At 38.9% G+C, this 21,552-nt stretch overlaps 1 protein-coding gene across 6 annotated transcripts in view; it reads left to right on the forward strand.

Annotated features, from left to right (window-relative positions):
* LOC124136674 (zwei Ig domain protein zig-8-like) overlaps positions 1–21,552 on the forward strand; it is a 429,679-nt gene that overhangs the window by 351,488 nt on the left and 56,639 nt on the right. For all 6 annotated transcript variants that reach the window (XM_046502651.2, XM_048401631.1, XM_048401677.1 and 3 more), the window contains one exon: positions 5,911–6,041. In XM_046502651.2, the coding sequence (XP_046358607.1) occupies positions 5,911–6,041 (131 nt within the window). The remainder of the gene's footprint in view (positions 1–5,910; positions 6,042–21,552) is intronic.

The raw sequence follows: 21,552 nt of genomic DNA on the forward strand, positions 1-21,552 counted from the left end.
GAGTCAGTATAATGTGTCTGATTGGGGCATGGTCATGGTATCTCAGTGTGCTAACTGCTTTTTACAGTATTAAAGAAGTTGTTATCCATAAAATTGTGTCTATCTTGTCATCCGCCAACTTCTAAGTAATGCCTATCAAACAAGTTACTGATAAGACAGCAATAGTCCGGACTAGTACAAGCAGCCACACACACACACACATCACTATTTAAGTGCAATGCAAAGCAACATTCCTTTTAATGCAAATTTGGTCACAAAAGATGTATCTGATTTTAATCAATACCGGTATATACATGTTATGATTTTGAATATCCAGCCAGACCCAAGATAGTTGTGTAAGTCCAGTGGTTGTTGTGTAAGCTCTTCATGGACACCGTTTGTTTGCTTCCCTGCTACCTCTATGATGAAGCCCATATACTGTGTGACATCTCTCTTCCATCTGATGTAGCACTGATTTCATTTGAGTGATTGCGTGACTTTGGCTCAACACTATTTTAACAGTAGGTCAGTGTTATCATGGTGTGTCAGTTTGATGTGGTAGGAAAGCTAGAAGTGGTTCAGGTCTTGACATTTACCACTTTGATGAAACCAAACCTGGGTAAGGTTCTGACATGATAAAACATACAAACATAATCACAGCAAACTGCAGACTCAACCCACAGTCATAAGTTCCTGGCATGCCTAAGAGTTGCATCTCTGCACAGCGAATTGCTGCACCGCAGATGACTGGTCCACCCATGTCTCTGATTTGATTTTAAAAAAACTATAACCCTAATAATAATACATTGATAAATAAAAGAAGAAGTCCCGGTATTCTAACAACATATGAATATTGATTTGTATATTAACTTTGTTTCATGTTGAATTGTATGCTACTAGGGATAAACTCTCTCTACCAATCTTCAGGGTTTTTCTTAGCCCTATCATAAATGGCAGAAGTAAAAACGTGGACTCCTGATTTGGGGTCTTTGATCTGCTGAACATTTTTTTGCCCATTTCCTAACATGCCCCAAGATGAGATCAAGCAGCTTTTAAAAAAAACAAAATGATTTTTAGAATGTTTTACTTCATATAGATAGATAAACAGTCTGTGTATGTATTAAATCAGCCATCACATCTCTCCTGAGACCTAGGAGTTATGAAGTTATTGGTTCAAAGGTGTACTAGAAAACTTCAGAAATTTTGAATAACTGCATAAGATGTCCCATGATGGTTATGCATAAAGCAATATGTCAAATGTTTGACAACATCAGCAATTGTTATGATGGTGTACGAGCACTGTTATGGCGTTACATAACTATTAGTAGTGATTTCCATGCGTAATGGCTGGCCTCATCCCTGTGACAGACGTAAGCCTTGATTTCATACAGTACATTGGGCACAAGAGAGGACACTAGTAGAACATTAACACTTTTTTGTGATTTTTCTACCACATTTGTAATGCTTTTTCAATTGAATTAATGTGACATCCATTGAAAACTGTCATGTTTGGTACTGCAGTATGAATAGTAAAGGATTTGATATTGATTGTTGAAGCACTTATAGAATATTCTGTGAATATTGGAGTGAATATTTTTGCAAGATCAGCAAATAAGATGGAAATGCCGTTTGTACTGTATATGTTTATGACATTGACATTGAATTTGTCAACGTTTATAGGAAATCTAAGATAGAATAGGTCCCCAGTGACACATGCTTGATATGAAAGGCAATTTAAATGGGAACATGGAGACCGAAGGGCCACAGAATTCTGACAGAATTAGATGGATGGTCTTCTGGAAGATGGATGTTCAGTTTTGCCATTCCTTTAATAGTGTTCTCCCTAATAATGTGCAGGCAATGCTGACAACAGTTGGTTAATGTGATCCAGATTTAATAATACATGGCAGGAGATGTCTGGCATGGATCTCAGCATGGATCTCATTCAGTGACTTACTTACGTTTTGCTTGCTTCCAAAAATTGCTGAGGTATTACATGTACATTAATATTTAGGGACTGTATATATTCCATACCAATTTTCATCTAAATAAATGGTAGTAGGGTAGTCTAGTGGTTTAGATGTTACCTTATCACTATTTTCTAACTATAGGTAGTATCACTATTTGGTAGTGATTCATAAACACAATATAATAGATAGAGAATGAGTGCCAGACATTGGGGTACATGTGGTTTTAACAAGGTACACATAAAACAACATGTACCCCGAGTGATACTGCTACAACATATCTACCTCACCCACATGTTTTATTCTGCCAGTTTAAGAAAATTAATACAATTTCAAAATTGATAGAAAACAGCTTTTTGATTTAGCTAAGGTTAACTTGTGACATGTCACGTGACTTTCATTGACTCTGAAAAAGCGTGCAGATTTTTTGTTCGAAGCGGAGTATAAGGCTCAGAAATCCACGTGCAGCCTGTGTTCTTCATGGCGGGGTATTACAGATTTGTTCACCTGCTCAGAAATTTATTTCCCTCCCAGCCGGGATACATGGTATTTTATCAAGATCATGTGAGTCAATCAGATCTTATCATTCTGACATAGAAGTATGATAAGATGTTTTGCCTGTTGAGAATATGGCATCATAAGTTATCAAGCGTATTATATCACCATTTAATTACAATAAATACCTTGGACCCATTCGCGAACATACCTTTTTTGTGGAAATAGCATCTCTATCTCTATCTCTCCTATATGATGAACTTAATACAGAATTTCTCTTACATATGAGAGTAGTTATAATGATTTTAGTGCCATTCCATTGAATTGGGCTCAAAACAAAACTTTGGTAGCAAATGGACTTTGGGTGTTTAGCATAACAAGATGGCAATAAAATACACAGGATAGTTGAGGATGTTACTGTTGCAGCTTGAAACCATATTCACTCAAAGTTGCAAGATATGTTGCAGTTAGTTAAGTCAGAGATGTTCTAGATACGTATACAATATAAGTTTGTGGGCGGTATTAGGTCAAGAAATGGTTGTCAAACTACCACAGTACTCTGTCAGGTTTCCAGGTCAGAATAGGCCCTAATGCTTGTTGTATTACCAAGTAGAGTCAGTAGTACAGTCCTAAACCATATTATTTTCCCTTCCACCCAGCCCTTACTGTATTGCTATAGCCCTAAATTTGAAGCAAGTCTAGATTTTCCACAAGTTTAGGCTCACTGGGGCTCCTTTTCAGTTTAAATTGAGTTGTTTGTTTCTATCAAAATTATATATTTTCAAAGACTAAGCATTGGCTGGATCAGACTAAAATGGTAACAGATAGTGTCAGGTGCTGTCATTGCCCCCTTCTATGAACCACAGGTTTTATTGGACCAGACTTCAATCTTATTCTGCGATCTCAGTGATGAGGCAGCAGGGAGATTGCTGACTGCGACGTCAAATAGACAACAATTTGCATACTGGCCATAGCTGTATGAACAGCATATGAAGAAAAGAATTCAAATTTGTAATCATTATTTCAAAATCAAATTATTTATCACCCTTACACCTTAAACCTGAGTCTGTCATACAGACCCTGAAACAAATATGTATCCATGACAGCACATGCAAGTCTATAATAGTTGGCAAGTCTAGATTACTGCAGTCTGAAAATAATGATAGTTTGGGCTTCTTTTTATTATTAGGTAATTCAACTACTGTTTTTTTCTGTAAACTATTTTGATATCAGGGATAGATGTTAGACTACTTAAACACCAAACCAAGTACTGTCATTTCAGAAGGGGCACATTTTCCAGCAATTACCATTTTATGTTTCTTTGCTATGATATAAAAAGTTAATAAGTGTGAATGTTTCATGTCTTGAGGCAGTAAATGACAACATAGACAGCCAGTGAGGCCCGTGTGTAGATGAGATAGTGAGGATGTCACAAAGGTGATGAGTTGCCCTTGGGGAGATCATGTCTGCAAAATACTCCAAGTGTCACGCAACTAGCAGCGCAAGCACCACCATTGATCTTTGTAATGCTACATTGAGGAGCTCTTTTCATACTTTGGGAAGGAGGGCCGCTCCAGAACTGGGCACCATCACTGTGTTGTATCGGGGGACCCCTTAGATGTGCTCTGTGTTACACAGTGACTGTATTAGCTGACATACTGTGTGTTACATTGTGACTGTGTGGCAACTGAGAACATACATACTGTATGTGACACTATCATGTTATGACTTTGAAGTATGTTGGTTCTTGTTCCTTGAGAATATGTGTCCAGTTGATCACATTCCTCCTCATAAATGATCAATCTTGATTTTCAACTTCCTATTTTGGAATTCCATGAATCTTGCCTTGTTTACAACTTGCAACATGACATGACTCTCTGCTTCCTGTATATTGAGATCTCATGACATCTGCCACCTGCATATTTCGGATCTCATGACATCTGCCTCCTGCATATTTTGGATCTCATGACATCTGCCACCTTCATATTTTGGATCTCATGACATCTGCCACCTGCATATTTCCGATCTCATGATATCTGCCACCTGCATATTTCGGATCTCATGACATCTGCCACCTGCATATTTTGGATCTCATGACATCTGCCACCTGCATATTTTGGATCTCATGACATCTGCCACCTGCATATTTCGGATCTCATGACATCTGCCTCCTGCATATTTCGGATCTCATGACATCTGCCACCTGCATATTTCGGATCTCATGATATCTGCCACCTGCATATTTGGACAAAAGAATATGATCTCTGAATACTTTACAATATGATATTGACCATGAGTCCAGTGTCAATATGTTCAGGATTTTTTCAGGACGTGACTACAGATCCTGGTGCTGTTAAAATAGAATATTATTCCATGATATCCTTGTATGATACCTATATATATTTTATAAATGGTCAACACTGCCAATCCTAAATATATTGGCAAGAAATAGCCCCCATGCCCATTAATGTTGATGCAATCGGATATCTTATCGACCTTCAGCAATCGGCAACTCATATGCAGGGTTAAGTAGGTCAGTTCCATAGTTATTCAAGATGGTCCTAGTTATACAATGCTTAAGTGTCATCTGTTGCCAGTATGGAAACCATGTCATGTTTGACAATATGAAGTAGCTCTGTTGAATTTCAATGTGACAGATTCAAGAAAAGATATCTTTCACAGAACTCAGTATATCAGGCCCCACATTTTCAAAGTTATTGACATCATTCTATATCTGAACCAACCAGGGAGAACTGATAATTCCCAAGGACGAGTGAGTGAGTGAGCTGGGTTTAACGCCGCTTTTAACAGTATTCCAGTTATATCACCGTGTGTCAGCTTAATGTGGGAGGAAAGTCCGAACTGATGCAGGTCTTAGACGTTTACCACTTCAGTGAAACCCACGTGCACGGGTATGGTGCTGACAAACCTAGAAACATAATCAGGGTGAACCAGGATTTGAACCCACAATCAGGTTTCTGGCGTGCCAAAAGGACGCAACTCTGCACAGCGAATCGCGGCGCTCTAGATGACTATGCCACCCATGCCCCCTCCCCCTCCCCCAAGATGAGCACTCATTAATGCTTACTTATGTCATTTTGTTTAACTTGATTGCACTTTTTAATACCTATATAGCATATAGAAAAACAATCCACAGACATAGCAGTATATCTGTATGTGTTGGGTTGAGAAAGGATCGACACATTTAGTTTTCAGAATATGATTGTGTAAACACATAATGGAGGACATGGATCTTAATGTCAAATGCTGCATATCATTTTGAATCCATAATGAATATTTAATATTGATGTAAATAGGTAAATGTGACCTAAGACATCAATAGAAATATCATTGTACGAGATCAGTTTTTCATCCTAATTATTTTAATGTGGTATCTCAGGTTTTGTAGTTAAATGTCATGTCACCTCGAAACTAGTTGATCTGTAACTTTATCTCTTTTTTTTCACAGGTTGCAGCGAGTCAGTCAAACGCCAGTTGACACCAACTCCCAAGTTCCTGCCAGGCAATATGAACGTGACAGTGAGGGAGGGTGCCATGGCAGTTTTACCCTGTAAAATAAGAAATTTAGGAACGAAAAAGGTAAGAGAGCAATACTGATGTCACTTCTGAACCCTGGCTCATACCATGAGGCAGGGCATGGGTGGCCCAGTCATCTAAGTCACTGCAATTGGGTTTGCCAGAAAACTATGATCATGGGTTTGAATCCTGTTTCACCCCGATTATGTTTCTAGGTTTGTCAGCATCATGCCGATACTTATTGGTTTCACAGATGTAAACATCTGAGACCTGCATCGCTTCGGGCTTTCCTCCCACATCAAGCTGACACGCCGTGATATAACTGGAATAAAAGTGGCATTAAACCCAACTCACTCCAAGCCAATCCTGTGCAACAGGAAGCCATATTCACATACAAATGAAAGATCAGTTGGAATATATCATACAAATGTTGTCAACATTAAATGTTGCAAACATAACATCATTTCAGTCTTTTCTCCCATACTAAGCTGACATGCCATGATATACCGGTAACTGGAATAACATTCAAAGTGGCGTTAAACCAAACCCACTCACTCACTCACTCGTACCATAAGGCCCAACCAATTTGTTTTCTGAAAGAAGCTTTCTATTTGTTCCTAAAAGATATCAGCAGATGCAAGAGCATCATACGCATCTTGACTCTGACTGTTCAAGCTAACATGCATTTGAAGGAGTTGATTAACCTGGGTGTAATGGGGGAACATGCTTCCAAGTTCATTCCTATGCTGACATTTTGATCCTATGATCCATTAGAATATATCTCAAATACTGCACACTGTTAATTGACAATTTTCTAAATCAATGTCCTAACTTTATTTACATATGCAAACATACATGAGAAACAAAACTTGATTTTTATACACAGACCTTTGATTAGGAAGGCACTTTTGTTGCCTTGGCCATACATGCAAGAGTCAAGTAGTTTCATAACCTAAACTTGACAAAGTCAGGTTCAAGGTCATGCTGTCACAGGTTTCATGACTAAAGCCTCTTCCTCAGACTATTGGGAAATTCTTTTTTTCCAACCTGTCAATATCTTAATCACTCAGAGACAGTTCACAAGATAACTTTGCTTGCGGGTTGGTGAAAAACTTGATGAGCTTGGTATCTTGGGAAATTGTCTAGTTTGTGCCATGGGCAAGCCTTGAAACTATTCACATGTTAGTTTTTGTACTTTCAAAAATTAAGATTCAAAACATGTTCATTTTTAGATAGCACTGGCTCTGAAATGGATTCTAATATTCTTTTTCTGAAATGATTTAAAAATATGTCATGCTTTGACATGATAGATTTAAAATGCTTTAAATCATCCTACATGATAATATTCTTTAAAAGTTAACATCTAAATCATAACTTTTGATGTGAAAATGACCAGTTATCTTGTGTTTTATCTTTTTCTTCCATGGACCTTAATTGCTGATATTAAATATAAAAATGTTCAAAAGGCTTGGTTAGAACCATGGAGAGGTTTGATGCATTGACAAAGATGGATGGACGAATGATTTTTGTGTTGAAAAGTTACTCTTGAAGAAATTACATGTGTATTTATAGATCAAGTTGGATCTAAGAAAACATGTAATTGCCTGTCTCTCACTGCAGCCAGAAAATTATTCTAATCTTTTGACAAATTTCATGTTTAAGGGCAATTTACGCAGGAAATATCATGTTACCTTGAGAAGTAAGTTCTAATCAGTCTATTACAAAATAGTCAGCTAGGACGAAGACATAAAAAATCTGATTTTAAATAGAAACCTTTTTTCAATGATGATTTAATTGCCTTTTTAACAATATTTCAAATTATCTCTTTGGTCAGCTTGTTCCTACCTAAAACAATCAAAGACAGCTGTTTTAATCTCAGAGGAAATCAACCTTTTTGGACCAACTGCAGTAAGGTGGTGGTTGGAGCCACAATTACCCATGAGAAATTTATTCTATCTTGATTAATTTCTAGTGGAGCATGTATGACCAAAGCGCACTGAAATTCACTGTAGAGAGCAAACTGGTTATAGGTTTAAATGGCAGATTGCATGGACTTGATCTATGATCTTTCTGGACCAGACCTGTGCACATTGGTTTAAGTGGTAAAACAACCTATGTCACTGGTATTTTCTCCCTCAACAAGATGTTCAAAATAGCAGTTAATTTCAACTCAGAATTGCTAGTTCTTTGTGATGTATGTATAACAAGTACCACCAGGAGGGAAGGATATCCTTTTGAGAACACCTGGTGTCATCATGATTTGAGGCCATTGAGATACGACTTTCACAGATCTCATTCAATGACTTGATCATGTTTTGCCTGCTCACAAATATTTAGGGATTTTAATATCAGAGGATACAAGATTAATCCATACCTATGTTTTCATGCGAACAGCTAGGATCAAAGTGATTGATAAGCACATACTTCTGATACAGTTGGTCTCATACAATAGACTCTTAGATTTATTATTATGGAAAGAGTTTTGTTCCTTTTATTTTACATTGTGTCACAGGGAGGGACCCTGGTGTCATAGGTAGGGACTCTTGTGTCACAGGTAGGGACTCTTGTGTCACAGGTAGGGACTCTTGTGTCACAGGTAGGGACTCTTGTGTCACAGGTAGGGACTCTTGTATCACAGGGAGGGACCCTGGTGTCATAGGTAGGGACTCTTGTGTCATAGGTAGGGACTCTTGTGTCACAGGTAGGGACTCTTGTGTCACAGGTAGGGACTCTTGTGTCACAGGTAGGGACTCTTGTATCACAGGGAGGGACCCTGGTGTCATAGGTAGGGACTCTTGTGTCATAGGTAGGGACTCTTGTGTCACAGGTAGGGACTCTTGTATCACAGGGAGGGACCCTGGTGTCATAGGTAGGGACTCTTGTGTCATAGGTAGGGACTCTTGTATCATAGGTAGGGACTCTTGTGTCACAGGGAGGGACCCTGGTGTCATAGGTAGGGACTCTTGAATCATAGGTAGGGACTCTTGTATCATAGGTAGGGACTCTTGTATCATAGGTAGGGACTCTTGTGTCACAGGAAGGGAATCTTGTGTCATAGGTAGGGACTCTTGTGTCACAGGTAGGGACTCTTGTGTCACAGGGAGGGACCCTGGTGTCATAGGTGGGGACTCTTGTGTCACAGGTAGGGACTCTTTTGTCACAGGTAGGGACTCTTGTGTCACAGGTAGGGACTCTTGTATCACAGGTAGGGACTCATGTATCACAGGTAGGGACTCTTGTGTCACAGGTAGGGACCCTGGTGTCACAGGTAGGGACTCTTGTATCACAGGTAGGGACTCTTGTGTCACAGGTAGGGACTCTTGTGTCACAGGTAGGGACTCATGTATCACAGGTAGGGACTCTTTTGTCATAGGTGGGGACTCTTGTGTCACAGGGAGGGACCCTGGTGTTAGAGGTAGGGACTCTTGTGTCACAGGTAGGGACTCTGGTGTTAGAGGTAGGGACTCTGGTGTTAGAGGTAGGTACCCTGTCATAGGTAGGGACTCTTGTGTCACAGGTAGGGACTCTTGTATCACAGGTAGGGACTCATGTATCACAGGTAGGGACTCTTGTGTCACAGGGAGGGACCCTGGTGTCACAGGTAGGGACTCATGTATCACAGGTAGGGACTCTTGTGTCACAGGGAGGGACCCTGGTGTCATAGGTGGGAACTCTTGTGTCACAGGTAGGGACTCTTTTGTCACAGGTAGGGACTCTTGTGTCACAGGTAGGGACTCTTGTATCACAGGTAGGGACTCATGTATCACAGGTAGGGACTCTTGTGTCACAGGTAGGGACTCTTGTGTCACAGGTAGGGACTCTTGTATCACAGGTAGGGACCCTGGTGTCACAGGTAGGGACTCTTGTATCACAGGTAGGGACTCTTGTATCACAGGTAGGGACTCTTGTGTCACAGGTAGGGACTCTTGTGTCACAGGTAGGGACTCTGGTGTCATAGGTAGGGACTCTTGTGTCACAGGTAGGGACTCTCGTGTCACAGGTAGGGACTCTGTCTTGTGTTAGAGGTTTGGACCCTGTCTTGTGTCATAGGTATTGACTCATGTATCACAGGTAGGGACTCTTGTGTCACAGGTAGGGACTCTTGTGTCACAGGTAGGGACTCTTGTATCATAGGTAGGGACTCTTGTGTCACAGGTAGGGACTCTTGTGTCACAGGTAGGGACTCTTGTATCATAGGTAGGGACTCTTGTATCACAGGTAGGGACTCTTGTGTCACAGGTAGGGACTCTTGTGTCGCAGGTAGGGACTCTTGTATCACAGGTAGGGACCCTGGTGTCACAGGTAGGGACTCTTGTATCACAGGTAGGGACTCTTGTATCACAGGTAGGGACTCTTGTGTCACAGGTAGGGACTCTGGTGTTAGAGGTAGGGACTCTTGTATCACAGGGAGGGACCCTGGTGTCACAGGTAGGGACTCTGGTGTCATAGGTAGGGACTCTTGTGTCACAGGTAGGGACTCTTGTATCACAGGTAGGGACTCTGGTGTTAGAGGTAGGTACCCTGTCTTGTGTTAGTGGCTTGGACCCTGTCTTGTGTCATAGGTATGGACCTAAAGCTGTGCAAACATCAGGTGTCTCTCATCTTTCACCCCTGCTGTGTGTGTTAAGTGCAGTTTGTGGCAAGTGTACCAGTTCCACTGATATAAAGCTCCAGTGTACCCTCCACATTACCATGTTATTGAGGTAACACAGTCCCTTTGTAAGCTAATGTCTTGCACTTGTCTCAAGGATGAAGAGCTCTTTGTAGAAGACGAAGTTTGTGTCGGTGAAAAGTGTGTCAGTCTAATGTAGCTAATTCTACAAAACAAGCAAGTCAGTTCAATAATGTCCACTTTTAATCATCTTGTAATTGGTTTGTATGAAGAGATATATTATTTCAGTCAACATTGATTTATTAGAGAATGTACTGTATGATATATTGGTTTGCAAAGTCTGAAAGGTCTTTTCTGCCCAACCCTTACTGTAATGCTATAGCCCTAAATGAAGTAAGTCTAGATTTTCCACATATTCATGTCACTGGAGCTCCTTTTCAATTTAAATGTAGTTGCTTGTTTCTATCAAATTTAATGTAGTTGCATTCATGAAAATTATGTATTTTTGGAGAATTAAGTATTAGGCCAGTGAAACATTAGTAAATTTTGATATGTCTGCTTAAAAAGTATAAACTCTGCCATCCTTGTTTGATAATATGGAGTTTAAACCACTTGCTGATTGACCTATGGAAATCGAAACTGTTATTGTATCAGTAAATGTCATTGCCCCATTTTCTGAATTTAAACAACATGGCAATTTAATTGTCTCATTACCTCATATCCCATAACAGTTTCAAACAACAGAAATTACTTTAAATGCCTATCCAGGAATCAGTCAGTGTTAAAAGGTCTGTTAGAGAGCATCCTCTTGTCTCAGCTCAAAGACACTGGAAACAAGTAAGCAGACAATTTGATGATGCTGGGTCAAGCAGAACCTTGAGGTGAGAATGGCAGATCAGGAGTGTCAGAGGTGGTCCCTAGTGAGTTAAGTCCTTAACAGAGATTCCAGGTTCCTGTCAGGAAGGTGTTTGGAGGGTGAGTCAAGTGTCATGGCTACATGTCCCTTGTGAATATCAGAAGCAGGGAGTGTCAAGTGCTGCCCTGGATTCCTCTGTGTATTTACAGATGGTTCGGTTTCAGGATTCTTTCAAGTGTCATGTAAACCCTGGTGTGTGTGTGTGTGTGTGTGTGTGTGTGTGTGTGTGTGTGTGTGTGTGTGTGTGTGTGTGTGTGTGTGTGTGTGTGTGTGTGTGTGTGTGTGTGTGTGTGTGTGTGTGTGTGTGTGTGTGTGTGTGTGTGTGTGTGTGTGTGTGTGTGTGTGTGTGTGTCCTAATATCTTTCCACTTCATGATTTTTTCATGAAATGGTTTAGTTTTTGGAAGCATTTTAGATAATGTTACATATTTCAACTGGAATTTCTCATGACGTTTGATGCTGTTCCAAATTACTCAGTAATTATGTGGTAGTGAATGGTCTCATTGTTACTGGTACCCTTCAAGTAATCAAATTCTTCCTTTGAAACCTATGATTTATCATGAAGTACGTCACTTCAGTGACAACCTCATGTAACATGACTCAGTCATTAAAACAAAATGCCTATCCCTAATTCTGTGCTTTGGGAACCATTATATGACGTGATTTTGTAATGATGTATGACTATCCTTGTAAGAGTGAAACATTAACTTCAACCCTGATTAACATTGTTATAATCTTATTTCATTTTATTTGAAATTTTTATTTTGGAAATTGTGTTTGCTCTTTAACTTTTGTTTTGGCTGCCAGGAACAATTTGAGGCCTGCCACCCCTTGTACTCTAACCTTATTTTGTTCAATGTTCTTGAAACCCAGATCTCAAGTCATCTATTTATTGTTTCAGTGGATGTCATTTCAGTATGCGTTATATATTACCAGGGTACAATTTGAGATTTGCAAATGAGGGATATATATTAAAAATATTGCCCATGGACATAAGCCCCAGGAATTGATTGTCAGATGCTATGGAGCTGAAGAACGTGGCTGAAGAATTGGAAGAGTTATTTTTTGGAACAATAAGCTACAAAAAGCTGCATTTGTGTAGAGTTTATGACTAGCTTAAAGAGAGTTAGCCACAGGATTTAGTCCACAAACCTGCCTCATCCTCCTGTGTGATCAGCTTTACCGCAGCTTGCCCTACATGTAAAAATTCAGTTGAAGGTGAAGAAGATGACACCATATTTGCGAACTCATCAATAATGGACAGAGCTTCATTTTTCAGGAAACTGTAAAAAAAAGAAACTTTGTAATCAACTAATTTACTCTATTGAGTAGTGTTAAATTCTTCACAGAGGATGTTTTTAGATAATTTAATACGCAATTCCCCACCATTTGATAGGTACAACAACCTTTTTTTCTCTTGGGATATTCACAAGTATTGTTAACTGGTGAAAAAGTGCTTGTGAATCTAACTGTTAACAAACTTCTAAACAAGAATTGATTTTCACAGTTCTTGGTAATGGTTTAAGGATTTTATCACCTCATTTTGACAGCACTTAAAAGTCTTCGTGGATGTAAATCACTGTAACGACAATAATTAGAGTGAAATAGACAGGGGGCTGTATCAAAAGTAGCCACTTTATATTCCCACTTGAAACTGGCACCAGTTTTTGGTAATAAAAATAGAATTATGTGCTCAGTGGGAAGGAACCTTACTTTATATAAAAGGTTAAATTGACCTGATAATGGAATGTATTTCAAAGTATACAAGTAACAACTTCCATATACAAATATTGAAATAAATATGAGATGGTGTAAAATGTATATGCACATGACTGATTCTCCTCAAAAGAATGTTGATGTCGATACTTCTCTGGTCAATATTTTATGCTGAAATGGATATGTTTAATTCTGCATATTCTATAATTATGACCAGAAATGTTTAGAAATTTTTGACATGAGTCATCTTAATGTGTCAGCCCTTATCTAATTAAGATACACTTCATTTTGTTCTATGAATAAATGAGTTTTTGTGGAACAAATTATGTTCAATTCTAGGTGAGTACACTTGATCCGTTTAAATGGATTTGTTTATGGACGTGATTAAAATGGATAATAGCTTGGATGTTTTCTCTTAAAGTTATCAGCAGCATTGCAAATATCCAGCTTGATGGATAAATGTTCGTATTGATTTGGTTTCCAATTAAAAGTTTATTTCCGTAGTTAGAGGATTATACTTAATGCTTGAACCTCCAGTTGTGTGTAAATGACTTATAGTCATGGAGCTAATATTGATGCATACTCTTTGAAGTCCTGGCTCAGTTTTGCTGTTCTGCAAAAGGAACAGCAAAAGCTTTTGAATGTTGTGCTCTGCCTGATACGGCGCTAAGATCAAAGTAATCCTATACTTAGCATTTGGTCTCTTCATTCGGGTTGTCGGCAGTCGGCCAGCAGTGTATCAGCTTCATACTGGTTTGTAAATACAGACAAATAAGTGATTGATAGCACGAGCATCGATTATTATATATTCTGAATTTGTATAACACACTCTATTATATAACTGCTCAGTTACGCTTAGACCATGGTAGATCTTATTATTACCTGGTCACTTGATCACTCTCAGCTCCCAGGGGAGAATACAACCCAAGCATGTGACGCACTAGAGGTTAACAGTCACAATATCCTAGGACTCTTACCACCTTCATTGAGGAAAGATGACTTAAACAGCAAGGTCAAACAGTATTACCAGTGTTTCCTTTGACAGACAAGTGATATACACACTCTACCACTGAATGCCAGAGTTAGTGAGTGGATCATATATGATGCCACATTATCTATTTTGCAGCAATTCAGTCAACAGTTATGGTTCTCAGTCTAAACATGTCAGGGGGCACGGATGGCCCAGTCGTCTAAAGCGTCGTGATTCGCTGTGCAGAGTTGCCTCCCTTGGACACGCCAGAAACCTATGATTGTGGGTTCGAATTCCGATTTGCCCTGATTATGTTTCTAGGTTTGTCAGCACCATACCCGTGCTAATGGGTTTCATCGAAGTGGTAAACGTCAGACCTGCATCACTTCGGGCTTTCTTCCCACATTAAGCTGACACGCCGTGATTTGACTGGAATACTGTTAAAAGCGGCGTTAAATTCAACTCACTCACTTAACATGTAAACAATATAAACTACTAAAAAAAAGTTAAGGATCACCTATTCTTTCATATTACTATAGTTAAGTGTCATGCCATGGCATATTTACTATAGTAATATGAAAGAATCAAGTGATCCTTAACTTTCTTTCAGCAGTATTTTGCATTTCCATAGCAATTCAATTTACATGGGTGTAAATTATGGTAATAATATCCACTAGATATGGAGCTGTAATGAGTAACAGATGTGTTGAAGACTTCAATATAATTTCAATTTCACCAACATGTTATGAATCATTTCATTGATGGATTCTGCCATATGCATCAAAAAAGTTTTGATGGGATTAAGAGGAAATATTGTTGGGCAAATGATTTCTTGGAACTTTTAAATGTTATTAAGTATTTGAATTGACTGCCAGCTTGTTCTCCACTATGTCAGGATGGCAAACTGTATAAAGTTTTAAAATGAGAGCAACCAACAACATCTTGAAATGCACATTTTAGAAATCGAGAGACTTAGGTAGCTCTACTTGTCATTATTATTCATATTTACATGCACATTTCCACTATGGGAGCAATTTCTGTCTGTTCAACTACCTTGCTTTCATAAGTGGTTGTGGATAACTTATGTCAGCCAATACAGATAGATGAGGCTGTTCCTGCCATATTTAAACCACATTAAAACATCAGAACTTGTCTGGCGGGAATGTAATGAAAGTTGTTTCATGTGAAAGTACGCTGAAACTTCCTGGAAATGCATCAGTTGTTGTAGTGCCTTCTTAAAATAGGTTTATGGACACAGTGTTTGAGAATTACATGCAGGTCTATGTTAAACTATAGACGTACAATGGTTGTTGCATGGAGTGTGTTTTGTGGTTTGAAGCCCTGGTGACCGTAGCCGAATGCACAACAAATCAATGCTTCCAGGGTATGCATTGGGGATTAAATTCTGAGGGGACTCTTGGTTTGTTCTCTCTCACTCTATAAAACTACTATAAATGGCAGAAACTCAACTGGATCTTTCAACTTCTTGATATTTCAAATTAACCTAGCTCCATGAGGATTTAGAGTCAGAGCAGGCAGCTAAAACAGGGATTAAATAAATGTGTGTTATGAACTAGTGGGCTGTGTGACTTTGTCACTGACGTCGCCATAAGAACAATGTATTGTAAGGTTGAGTGACATTTTGAAAGGCAATAACTTATTTTTCAGCAAAGTTGATTTTGTTGTTGATGTACAGAACTCTTGACTGGATGGACATTTGCTGAATCTTGATGGAATATTGCATTTTGCATATACTTTACTGTGGAAATCAATAAGATTAGCATGTAATACTCTGCTTCGATTGTTACCTAACAGATCATTGGGCCGCAGGGAGGTAGCTGTGCTCATGCTGAATACCACCCTCACTCAGCTATCTACCATACACACATCAACCACCCACCCATCCACCTATTCACCCATCCAATACTCACCCATCCACCACCCACTCAACCACCACTCACCCATCCACCACACACCTACCACTCACCCATCCACCTACTCACCCAACCACCACTCACCCATCCACCTACTCACCCATCCACCTATTCAACCATCCACCACTCACCCACCACTCAACCATCCACCACTCACCCACCACTCACCATCGAGCCATCCACCACTCACCCAACCACCTACTCACCCAACCACCACTCACCCATCCACCTATTCAACCATCCACCACTCACCCACCACTCAACCATCCACCACTCACCCACCACTCACCATCGAGCCATCCACCACTCACCCAACCACCTACTCACCCATCCACCTACTCACCCATCCACCTATTCAACCATCCACCACTCACCCATCCACCTACTATCCCACCACTCACCCATCCGCCCATCCACCACTCACCCATCCACCTACTCACCCATCCACCTATTCAGCCATCCATCTATTCAACCATCCTCCACTCACCCACCACTCACCCATCCACCTACTCACCCACCACTCACCATCCACCACTCACCCAACCATCGACTCACCCATCCACCTTTTCAACCATCCACCACTCATCCACCACTCACCCATCCACCTACTCACCCATCCGCCCATCCACCACTCACCCATCCACCTACTCACCCATTCACTCATCCACCTACTCACCCATTCACCCATCCACCACTCACCCAACCACCACCTCACTCACCCATCCACCACTCTCCCAACCACCACCTCACTCACCCATCCACCACTCACCCATCCACCACCTCATCCACCACTCACCCATCCACCCATCCACCGCTCTCTCACCCACCAGTCTATGACTATTTGAGTATGTACAGCTGTGTCTCTATCAAGTCTAAGGTCCCACTCAGGGGCACAAATGGTCCAGTTGTCTGAGGTGCTGTGCAGAGATGCATCCACTGATCATGGGTTTGAATCCCACATTCACTCTTATTTTGATTCTTGGTCTATAAGTACCATTGGGCTTTACAGTCAAAGTAAGCTGCCATAGTGTTTTTGCTGGAATATTGTTCAAATCTGCTTTAAACCTTGCTATTTAATTGTCTCAGAGCTACACTCTTTCAATGTTCACAGTCAAGTTATCACCTTTAAGCAATAGCTAGATAACTCATCCTTACTTTTTGCACAACTTTAATTATAGTGTGTCAACATTGACTTAAAATATACTGCGGTGAAGACCCGGGGTAAAAGGGGTCTTCAACAACCTATGCTTGCCATAAGAGGCGACTATGCTAATCGAATGGTCAGGCTCACTGACTTGATTGATGCATGTCATTGTATCCAAATTGCGTGAATCGATGCTCATGATATCGATGACTGGATTGTCTGGTCCAGACTCGAATATTAACAGACCGCCGTCATATAGCTGGAATATTGCTGAGTGCAGCGTTAAACAACAAACAAACAAACGAACTTAAAAACTACACTGACAGTGGTGGTGTACGTTCAATCCTTTACAGACAGTTTAACCATGTGAGAATGATTGGCAGAACTTGATCACTGTCAACATGTACGAAATATCTGAAACACTGCCCTGCTTGGAATTCTAACACACTTCCTGACTATACAACAATGCCCCTTCAGAGACACACCTATATCTGCATACATCCATCATGAAAAATAAATAAATTTTATGAGTAGTTTTCAGGAAGTTTACAACCTTTTTCAGCAGTTTGATCCTCATTTGCACCGAATTAATTGATGGCTAAGAAACAATTTTTCCATTCATTCCAGATTTTAACAGGGATGCATTGTTCATTTGCTTCTTTTCATCTTCAATATTTAGAGTAACAACAGCAATAATTTGCCTTTTAATAGCTAAATTGTGGAGTGCTGCATCTCTGAAATAGAAGAGTGGAGAATATGGCATGCACGTGAGAACACCATATACAATCCCAGATTGAAATATTGATATGATTTGTGATGGAAAATGAGGCAGGTAAGCCTGTTATCTGGGATTTAATTAGGTTATTATAGTGAGGAGCCATGGGATTGTCTTTATGGTGGCATAAATCCATATTATGGGAAAGACAGGTGTTCTTCATTATTTCTGTCTTCAGTTTTAAATGAACTGTTGGCTGAGAATTCCTGAAGGAAAATAGCAGCTCTTGCAGACAGAAGTAACTTTTTGAGGATGTGCCCTTGCAGATGTGTAAATTCTCAAAGGTGAAGAAATGTCAGCATCTTTGACATGGTGTCATGTCAGATTATGGTTTTCATTAAAAGATAAAAGAGTAGGAAGAGAGGTTTGGGTATTAAAGCTGTATGGAGTTTTATAAGCAGGTGCAATTTGAAATTTAAGGAGTGATATTTACAGATCATTTTTAATTTAACCTAAATTGAAATATAAAAACATTTTATCATTGTATCTATTATGGAGGTATGGGTCTGTTTAGTATAAGTGCATTTATTTGTACATAAACATAAGTCATGAAGATTGTATTATGTAAAAATGTTATAACACAGTATTTTCAAAATGATATTATTAAATACAATATGTACCTTCTTACTTTCATTTTTTAAAATGTAGATAACCATTTATAGGTAAAAATGTATTATCACCCTTATAAGGGGAAATATATTCTGAATTTATTAGAATAATTTGTTTGGTCAAAATAACATACTGTATGCATAAATATTCAATTTTATTTCAATGCATCTTTCATATCTTCTATCTTTTAAAATAGTTTTAAACTGCTTTTTATGAAATGTTGGTGATTATATTTAATAAGCTGGTTTTTAAAAAAAACATTCATGAGTCATACTCTTTGATAATCTGGTCCAAATATGATTAATCATGAGAAAAATGTGAAATATTTATGAAGAATGTATTTGGCAAACATTGCTGGCATTTATTCAATTTGACTGGAGCTCAAACACAATTCATTTTGTTCATTATCTGTATGTAATGACATATATATTGGAAAAACAGCTTCAAACAAGAGGGAGTAAAACATTCAATCCCTTTTGCGTGTTTGGTCTCGATTTTGATGATATGTTGAAAAAATCCAGATTAAAATGTCTGGAGATAGATGAATATAAGTATTTTTACCCTGTGAGAATGATAGCTACTACCTAGAGAAAGGCTGAGAGTTGGTATTGCATTCTTATCATGAAAAAACTTGGACAGTCAGTCAAGTGTGCTTTTATCACGAGACAAGCCAATCTTTCAGTACACAGTGGCGCTTTGAAGAATCAAACCTGACATAGAAGTTGACATAAGTAGGAACAATTGTGTTATACGGATGTAAACTGGGAGATGTTGGATAACAAATGTGTGTATGTGCACCAGGTCAGACTCCCTGGGTCACTCGGTCAGGTCTTAAAGGTGTACTGTCACTTATCACCTGAACTTTCTTTTCTTTTCAAAATGTGGAGGTTAAGTCCATAGATTGACAATAATTACACTGGGAATCCTTTTACTGTTGAACTGTTCTTTTAATTAAGCAATAAGTTAGCTATGTTTTCAATATAGATATTTCAAATGCTCATTCGATACCTTTGAATTTGATTCCTATTGACTGACTACATGGATTTGTTTCAGTTGTCTGATACTTCACATAAATATCATTCTTTTGTTACATGGTGTTCCTTGTCGACATGTAATTAGTCTTCATTTTGTGCAAACTTATGAGTGAATGTGTAACTATAGGTGACAGAACTTGACACACAGCAACTAGTCTGTCATACAGACCCTGAAACTAATACATCCAAGTCTAAATAGCTGGCAGGTCTTGATTACTGCAGAAAATGCAGAAAGTCTCATGGCTTATTTTTATTATATTTTATTAAGATTTAACAACTGTGTTTTGTTTTCCAAACAAAATTTCAGAGACTAGCAGTTAGTGTACTCAGCAACCTGAGCTGACATTCGCTGCACCTGGCAAAAGGGAGATAACTCTGAATGAACCTCATCGTCTCGTAATCACATGACCACCCATTCTCTGAGATGAGTAGGGAACACAATACTATGCAAATATGTCTGAACTTGTAGTCAAGAAATGCCTAAGTGTTCCAAACTGCAAACATGCATCTGAGGAATGGCTATATGAGAGTGTAAACAAAGGCCTGTTTGAAAAACTATATGTTCTGTTCATGAAGTTGCTGACAAAAAAATGTTTAAAAAACCGATCAGCAATGTCTCCATTGGTTAACAGAGAACAGGTGATGAAGATTCCTATATCCATAGCATTAGGAAGGATTTGATTTCCCATTGTGTGTCACCAAAGACAAGCCTGCTTCTGCTGAAATTAACTCTCAAGACCAACATGTCAGTCAAGACATGGGCATTCATGGTAGAGGATGTTTATATTTGTTTCTATTTTGTTTGTTTTCTAATTTTATACCTACAACATGGAGAGAAGGTGATCAGTTGATTTTGAAGTTTTTAGTCAAAGCAATTTTGTGGCAGAAAATTTTGGTCCAAGAGGTGTTGAAATAGAGAATAAACTTGACTTGTCCCTAGACGAGTAAATGAAACTGGCAAAACTTCTCTCTCACTCACTCACTTCTATGTATATATACCGTGTATTTATATACAACTTGCACATCTAAATCAATGAATGATGATTTTGGAACACAGGCAGACACTAACAGTAACATGAAGCTGGAGCAAGATGTGCTGTGTCTAAATGCCAATTTGGACATGTGATTTTAATTCCGATAAATATTTTTACATGTCCAAGGACAACAATAAAGCAACTTTTCGTTTCCAGCAGTGTTTCGTATTGGTCAGGCATGGCATACTTCCAGTTCCAACTACCTGGTCTATTTTTTATTTTTATTTTTATTTGGATTTGATAAAGTCATACAATCAGGTCTTTGAAAGGCATTTAGAAGTAATACACATAAGGAAGGGAATATATGGATGTCAACCTCTTTATTATGAGAAACACAACATTTCAGAGTATATGCTTACTCCTTCATCAGGTGAATCAAGGAGTAAGCATATACATTTTTGTACTCTGAAATGTTGTGTTCCTCATAATAAAGAAGTTGACATCCATATATTCTCTTCCTTAAGTCATACAATAATTAGGAGTGAGTGAGGGAGGGAGGAAGCTCAATGGTATCTGTGAGAAATGAAGGAATAAAAAAACGTAATAAATGAATATATAATTTGACATTGATGGGATCATTTTTTGCAGTTTTTCCAATAACTGTTTTTTTTTATAAATATATGTACATATGTAAGGATAACTATACAGTACATATGGTGCTGGTCCAGCAGTGTCCATCAACAGGTTACAGTGATGAGCATGAGTCATTTGCTTCCATACCTTTATTCTTTCCTCACAAAGTTTAACAAAGCAATGATCGGGTGCCCATTGCAGACTAGACATTTTGAAATTTTATTTAGAAAATCCATGGAAAGAAGAGCAGCTAAAGAT

This window comes from Haliotis rufescens, unplaced genomic scaffold (genome assembly GCF_023055435.1).
Source record: "Haliotis rufescens isolate VD_foot unplaced genomic scaffold, xgHalRufe1.0.p SCAF_1, whole genome shotgun sequence".
NCBI lineage: Eukaryota > Metazoa > Mollusca > Gastropoda > Lepetellida > Haliotidae > Haliotis > Haliotis rufescens.